The sequence below is a fragment of the Rhinolophus hipposideros genome (assembly GCF_964194185.1).
Source record: "Rhinolophus hipposideros genome assembly, chromosome: X".
NCBI classification, from domain to species: domain Eukaryota; kingdom Metazoa; phylum Chordata; class Mammalia; order Chiroptera; family Rhinolophidae; genus Rhinolophus; species Rhinolophus hipposideros.
The window spans coordinates 1,653,885-1,661,865 of record NC_138046.1 but is presented as its reverse complement, the minus strand read 5'-3'; the positions used below and the strand labels follow the sequence as shown (position 1 = coordinate 1,661,865).

Sequence of the window (7,981 nt, the reverse complement as noted above, 5' to 3'; positions counted from 1 at the left end):
GCACCTTCCACCATGCTGTTTGCTTGTGCTCCCTGCATATGGGGAAGGCCAAGGTCTACTTACTGAATTAGGAGGCTGGTGGGACTTGGGGCCAACACAGCCAACTCTGAAGGGGCAGGGTGGGGCTTGGCAATGAAGGAGCAGCAATGGCAAAGTCCCAGAGCCAGGGAGGGTGGCGTCTGGGTTACGAGGCCAAGGGCAAAGGGAGGGAGGAGCCTGGAATGTGGGGGAGTCAGGCTACATGGTGAAACGGGAGCCCCCAGCCTACCCTCACAAGCCCGAGTAGGAGGCCTCTGTGGTCTCAGACCAGGACGAATCCCGGCGGGAAGACGGTGAGTGCCGCTGCTGCCAGCTCTGGCCAGGGCAGCCCAGGCGCACGAGGAGTATCCACATGCGCTCACGGAACTTGACACCCACAAAGGCATAGAGCAGCGGGTTAAGGCAGCAGTGCATGTAGCCCAGGCCTGACGTGACCGACTTGGCCACATTCACGTGGTTCTCTTGGCTGCAGTTGCGCGGCAAGGTCCCCAGGTCCAACAGGATGTCCACCAGTATCGCCAGGTGGTAGGGGGTCCAGCAGAGGGCAAAGGCCACCACTACCACCACCACCAGCCGCATGGCTCGCAGCCGCCGCTGGCCCCTGGAGGCCAGCAGCACCGCCAGGATGCGGGCATAGCAGTAGGCCATGACCAGCAGGGGCACCAGGAATCCGGCCACCAGCTGCAGGAGGCGCAGAGCCGAGCAGCTCACAGGTGGGAAGTTGTGCTTGCAGCGGGTAGCACTGAGTTGCTCATCACGGTGGGCCGACAGGAAGATGAAGTCAGGGAGGGCGAAGAGCAGACAGAGCCCCCAGACGACCACACAAGTGAGGGCCACGCGGCCTGGGGGCCCCCGGCGGTAGAGCTGGGTAGCATGCACAATGCTGAGGTAGCGGTCAAAGCTGATGCAGGCCAGCAGGAGGGCCCCCGCACAGAAATTGATGTTGAACAGGGCGCCTGCCACTTTGCAGAGCGCTGACCCGAAAACCCACTGGAGCGCAGCCTCCACTGCCCAGAGGGGGAGGGTCAGCACCAGCAGCGCGTCAGCCACCGCCAGGTGCAGCAGGAAGGTGTCAGTGCTGCTCAGGGCTGCGCGCTGGCTCAGCAGCACAGCAGCCACGGCGCCATTGCCCAGCAGCCCCAGCACAAAGACCACGCTGTAGAGGACCGGCAGGAAGGCCCGGTCAATGTTCAGGCTGAAGTCCTGGAGGCAGGGCTGCGACTCACAGCACGAGTCACTCTCATTTTCAGCCCCGTACTCATAGCTAGAGCTGAAGTTTTCCAGGTAGCCGAAGTCAGAGCCTGCGAACTCCTGGCGTTCACTGAACTGTGGAGGGAGGGAGGGAACAGACTGTGTAGAGGCCTTGCAATCACTGCATCTGAGATCAGCCTTTTCTCTGAGCAGCATCTCTGTGAGGCTGGCCATGAGGCCTGGGCCACACCATCATTGACCCCGCTTTTCTTCCAAGGCCACACCTCCTGGGCTCTGGGACATAACTTTCCTTCTCAAACGCTGATTTCCCTCTCACCCTCTGGGATTGGCCCAAGGACTGTGGGCCAGAGGAAAGCTTCCCTACTGGCGGGGAGCCCTCCTTCCCCCTCTCTTCCTCCACACCTAGTTCCACCACTCACTCACTGGCCCTTCTCTTCCCTCCTCAGCCCTTGTCTGGGGACCCCCAATGTCCTGCCCCAGTGGGGTCCCTCTACAAATCATTGTGCCCCTCCCAATGCACGCTTTCTCCCCTGTTCTTCCCCCTCCCTTACACCAAGGCCTGCCACCCTCTGAGGGCTCCTCCACCAAACTCTAGCACACATATTCCTCCCACACCCCCCACAAAGCACCCACAGCTGCAGGCCTACACATTGCCAATCCAGTCCAGGACCAAAGAGAAAGTTCCAAGTCAGAGCTGAAGGGAGCACTGGAGGCCGTGCAGGGCCAGCCTCTACCTCCTACACTCCGCAGGTCAGGGCAGTGACTCAATGGTGGTCAGTGGCACAAGTCAGTGGCCACGGTGAGGTCTCAATCCACGGTCCAGTGGCCCTTCTACACAAGCCCTGCCTTCTCTACCTACTCACCCAGCCCTCTGGTAGCCACGGCTGTGATGCAGCCCTGACATTTCCCTGCTGTCCTGGGTTTTCTACACTGAGCGGTCTGGCCTGGCTGGGCAGCAGCACTTACCTCGGGGAACATGGCTGGGCTGGCGCTCTGGGTGCCGGGCGCGTACTGCCTGCCCTTCAGCTTTGGTGCTTGTGGTTGGGAACCTGCACAACACAGAGGAAGTGAGGTTTCACAGTTCTCAACAGCCACTTCCATGGGTTGTCTCCAAAGACCTCCCTAGGCCTGGTGCCGTGGAGTGCCCATGGTCGCCATTCCCCTGGCCAGGAAAGTAACCTTAGGAAGCTCAGAGGGTGGCTGGACGGGGAGGGCTCCGAAGTATTGCAGAGCAGCTGGGAAGTGAAGGACTGCTTCTCCTGCACTGCTACCATCAAGGCTCAACAAGTGAAAAGTGCTCATCTGGCCTGCATGATTGCAGACTGGATCATTAAACGTGTTAAGTCTGTAAAGGAGATCAACCTTACAACTTCAAAATATTTAAAAGAAATCCATTACACTAAATCTAGTCCTTTACTATTGCCCCCCACCTGCCCTGTCCCTGCTACTCAACAGGGGCAAGGAAAGGGACTTACTAGTAATGAACTTGCTATGTGCCAGATGTTGCTTTAGGGGCTTTCTCTGTCACAACTCCCTCATTAGGAGGGGTTATCCCCATGAGTAACCAGAAAGCAGAAAGGCCTTCACCAGACACAGCAAGTAAGTGTGGGTGCTAGGAATGGACCCATGGCTGTCTGACTCGCCTTTTACCGCTCATCATACCGCCTTCACTTTGGGTTTTTTTTTTAATGGATAAACTACGATACATTCATGCAGTTAAAAACAAGTGAACTAAAAACTAAAGCTATATATTTTAACATGAGCGCATCTAGAAAATCCAATGACCACATAGTAGAAGAGGTAAGTTACAGAATAGTGTGTATAGCTTGCCACCACTTACGTAAGTTCTAAAAACCACACAGACAAAAACAATACTGTATTGTTTTGGATACAGCTATTTGTTCTAGAAGTTTAAGAGAGACTGGAAATACCACAAATTCACAAGAGCAGTTGCTTCTGGGACAAGAAGAAGAGGAATAGAGTTGGGGAAGAGTATACACGAGGACCTCCCGATTTTAATAAAAAACTGTAAATAGCATTTGTTGAGCAAAACAGTCCTTTTACGGCTGCGCACGCTAACAGTTCCTGTCCCAATCTTGGCCTCAGCATTCCTCTCTGCCTCTCCCCCTCCCTAGCACCCTGTTACTATCAGCGGGGAAAAGTGGCCTCTAACTTGCCTCTCAAGCAGTCTCCTCTTTCGCTCTGTACCCCCTCCGGATGAAAAGGCGAGGCAGACAGCGGCAGCGCTAGCCCATGGCCTTGGGGTCCAGTTTCCAGCCCGAGTGCTTCACAAGAGACTCCAGTCGAGGGCTTGGAATTCAGCTCAAACATATTGACAAGATACGTATTTTGAAGCCCCAAGGCCCTTCTCTACCTTCTGTGGACAAAAGATGTGACTATCATTGCTCTAAACAGCTTGTCACCTGCAGAGTCCAGGCCAGAAGAAACTGAGGGCCCGGAGGAGGTCAGGTTCAGTGTAAGCTGAGGGACTGGAAGGATTCCAGAAGCAATAGCAGTTAGGATGGACTTGGCAACTGACCGCCTGTAAGATGAGGGAGAGGGGTTGGAGCTGAGAGCATAGTTTCCTGATGCTGGTGGGTGAAGCTTCCACTCCCTGGGCTGCTTCTACACGTAAGAGAAATGAGGACAACAAAAAGCTCTATTTCTTCAACTTAACAGAGGGTCTTGTATTCTGCAAGTTTGGCCTTCATCCCCTTTTTGGTATTAAAAGGAGGTTTTCTTTATGAGATGATGGTGGAAATCGCTGATAGATTTAGAAGTACGTGACAACCCACTGTGGTTCCTCCACATATATGTTGGAATGTTGGCACTTCAGAGTCTAGGGACCCCTGGTCTCCTTCCTGTGCCCCAGTCTCCTCATTGGTCACATGGGGACAATGCTCCCCACCTTCCCTGCTTGCTGGGAAGGAGAAATGAGAGCATATCAGACAAGACAGGGCAGCCTGGGTGGTGGGGCAGACAGCTCTCGCTGCCCACTGTGTGGGTGTACGGCCGTGTGGCCTGATGCAGCGGGAAGAATGCTGAACTCTGGCCCTGACTCCATCCTGTTTGAGGTGTATGACCTTGGGCAAATGACATAAGTGGTTCGAGCTGGTCTCCTCAGCAGAGTTATTATAAAACAAACTGAGCTATCCAACACTGTAAGGCCCCTGGCACCGGTCCCAGTCGAGAATGCTGAGTGAGACAGCTATTGGCCACAAAGCTACAGTCACCGGGCGCATTCATGCCAGGGGAGCCCGGCATAGAGTGTACTGCCTTGAGGGGCATGCACACATTTGTCTGGCCTGAGGGTGGCTCCCCCAGAAAGACTGCCCTTTGCCTTAGCTGGGAGGGTTTGGCCAGTCCTGGCCGAATCTTCCGGCTACCCGGCTGCATAATTGCAGACAAATCATTTCACCTCTCTACCTCAGTTTCCTCACCTGAAAGGTAAGCGTCAAGACAGTACACGTGTGACAGGGTTGCTCTGTGGACTGGCTGGTACACAATAGGTGCCCAGCGAGTGGCACTTTCCTCTCCTTCTAGTAACTTTTGAAACCATCCCCTCCCAGGCCCCAAAATGACAGGTCTGCGATGGGCTTTCACAGCCAAGATGCTTTGGCAGCTGCCTGTGTCATGCTGCTGAGCCCAGCCTTTGTCTGGCCCTCTAATTAGCTCATCTCTTGTCCCAAGCAGCCCCCAGACCAGGTCAGAGGCAGGCCAAACCCTTGGGGACACCCCTCCAGCCAGGGGCCTGCACTCTGACTTCTGGTAGAGGCTTAAGGAGGAAGTTAGTCAGAGTGAAGCTGCTCCGGGCCCCACCTGTGGTCAAGGTGTGAAATGTGCACCTGGCTCTTCACTGCCACCCCTCCCCCTGTTTTTTAAATTTCTTTCACATCTCTGGGCTGTGGTTTGGGGAGATGGGAGGGACGGAGGTCTGAGCCTTGAGCCCAGTGCCTCACAGGAAGGAGGGCCTCCACAACCAGGGAAGTGGGCCATTTCCTCCTCCTTCAAGGTGTCTGCTGCCTTACAGCCTCTCTTGCAGTTCCTCAGATGGGCTCTTGGAGCCCTGCTGCAAATGCTCCTGGACTCGGCCACCAAACCCAGGCTGTCAGGGGAGCAGTCTCAGTGAGGCCCAAACTTCTGTGGCCTAGGCTGGGGCAGAGCCTTTCTCTCATGAATGTAACAAGAGTCCCAGCCTCACGTAGGGGCGTGGGTCTGCCCTAGACTGTTCTGGGGCTCTGGGCCTCCTGCTGGCTCGGAATTTCCCAAGAGAAGGAAAGCTTAAGTCACAGGGAGGCCCAGGGACCAGGGACCATCCTTCTGCCCCTCTTCCTGGCAGGTACTCCCTTTCTAAGTGCTGGGGCCAGAGTCTGCGGCCTAAGCAGGCCAGGCCCATGGGGGCGAGTTCCCAAGCTATAGGCCGCTCATTCTTTTTGGGACCAGGGAAGGAGGATATTGCTGCTTCATTTGTCAGGTGGCAAAGGGAGTCAAGGCAATTCAAGCTGCGGGCACAGCAGGTGCCAAGGCAAGGAAGTAAGGAAGAGCTTTGTCAGCCTGTGGGCCATCAATCTTGTTGGAAAAAAAGGAATGTGCGAAAGCAGGAGGGTTGAGGGGGTTGGAGGTACTTCAAGACCCAAGCCCCACCACCAAGCAGAATGACTTTCCTGTCATCCTGTCCCCAGAAGTGCCTGGAATCTGTTAAATAAAAATAGCTTCCATTCAGCAAGCCCATACTTCCATACACATGATGTCTTCTAAACCTGGGGACGCAGAATGGAGGTGGAGGTTCAGAGAGGTGAAGTGACTTGTCCCGGGCTAATCAGCCAGTAGGATTTCTGTCAAGATTCCTATCCAGGCTGCTTTCTAATGTGCTAAACCGATCACTGGGGCTGGAGACCCTGCTCCTCCCCTTATGCAAGCATGCTGCTGCCCAAGGACTGGTTTTTGTAGGAGCCACAGCTGACTCACCACACAGCCCCATAGAAGGAGCACTGGTAAACCTCAGCGCACCCCCCACTATTCTCGCTCTGCTCCTACCCACTTACCAGGGAGAAGAAATGTCAGACTCTCCAGGAGGAGGGGCCTGGAGGACCAAGCAATAATCTGCCGAGCGCCAGACCCGTTTTGCAACACCCCCAAGAGAGTGTATAGTGCTCCCAGAAGCCTCCATTCCATTGCAGGCCAGCTCCCGGAGGCCTGGCTTGGAAAATCCCCCACATCTGGGGTTGCTGTGCATCAGTTTCCATGCCGCCCTGTATGAGGGATGCCACCCCAGCTTGGGCCTGGGGTGCAGGGAACAGCACTGCACAAAAATCTGATGATGGAAGCCTGACTTTGACGGATTCTTGAGTCCTAGTCGCTCCCACAGGGAACAGGTGGGGGCTAGTCCCCTACACTGCTCAGCTGGACCACCCCTTGCAATGAAGTCATCGGCAGGTTCACTTCTTGCATCCCCACGGCGTGAGATCAAACAGGATAATACTAACAGCTGCTGTTCATTGATTACTTAGCTATGTGCCGGGCACTGTTCTAAGACTTTTAGTGGGATGAATTCATTCCATACCCACCACTACATGTGCCTATGACATTGTCACTATTATCATTCTTGTCTTACAGAAACACAGAAAGGTTAAGGAACTCAACTCGCCTGAAGCCACACAGCCAGCAAGTGGCAGAGGCCTCATGCTCTTACCCGTTACACTATGGTGCCTTTTAAGGTTAGAGGGCCTGGGATGGAAGGTGGCGTTCACCGAAGATTTCTTTGGCCTTATCTGTAATATTTTATGCAGACTGTATTCCAGTATTTGCTTGTGATTAAAAAGCCATCAAAAAGGAAATCAAAATTAAGCTAAAAGCTGGGACAATTGGTGAAATTTGAATAGAGCTTGGGGATTACATAGAAACCTTATATCCATGCTATTTTGCTAATTTTGACCATATAAAAAAAAAGTCTTTGTTTATAGGAAATACACATTGAGGCATCTAGGGGTCAAGGGCTATCACATCTGCCACTTACTTTCATGTGACTTGGAAAACAGACATACAGAGCTAGAGAAGATGTACAAAGTATGAAGCAAATGGGGAAACATGCCAACAGTTGGTGATGGGGGAAAGGGTACAACGTTGTTCTTTGTACCATTCCTGCAACTTTTCTGCAAATTTGAAATTATATCAAAATAAAAGGTCCTGGAAGAATGTCTCTCAGGCAGGATGGTTTTGGTGTCAGATGGTCCTGGTGCTATTTCCAGGACCAGCTTCACGGCCTTGTGAGAAGAAAGTGGCGGCAAGGCTGCCTGGGAATAAGCACTCCCTGTCTGTGGCCTTATGCTTCAGAAGCACCGCCTCCCTTCCACACTTCAGTCCCCACCTGTCCTCCCAGTGGGCTCACTTTGCTTCCAGATGCCTGGGCTCCTTCCCTTTGCCCACTGTCTGGCGACCTCCAACCTCTCAGTCCCTCAGAGGACATAGGCTATGCCTGAGACTCTTGGGGTGACTCCATGAGAAGGATTGGGGCTTGTGTCCTTCAGAGGGTGTCACCAGCTGAGAGCCTGGGGTCCTCTTTCCCAGACGGAAGTGAGGCAGCCAAGTTGGGGTCGGCCCCTGCCAGGAAGGTCGCTCTCCGTAAGGAGCAGGCAGTCTGGGCTGCTGGGCTCCCATGAAGAAAAGGCACAGCCTGGAAACCCCGGTGCCCAACCCACAGGTACTCACTGAGCAAAGGCTGCTGGGTAGT

The 7,981-nt window shown here is 54.1% G+C and overlaps 1 protein-coding gene across 1 annotated transcript; it reads right to left on the bottom strand.

Annotated features, from left to right (window-relative positions):
- Positions 1-270: 270 nt before the first annotated feature.
- On the bottom strand, positions 271-6,487 carry CXCR3 (C-X-C motif chemokine receptor 3; the record flags this gene model as incomplete). Its single annotated transcript, XM_081042252.1, has 4 exons — positions 271-1,365; positions 2,218-2,300; positions 3,675-3,793; positions 6,297-6,487. 4 exons carry the CDS (start codon positions 6,485-6,487, stop codon positions 271-273), a joined length of 1,488 nt encoding a protein of 495 aa, XP_080898378.1.
- Between the last annotated feature and the right edge of the window lie 1,494 nt (positions 6,488-7,981).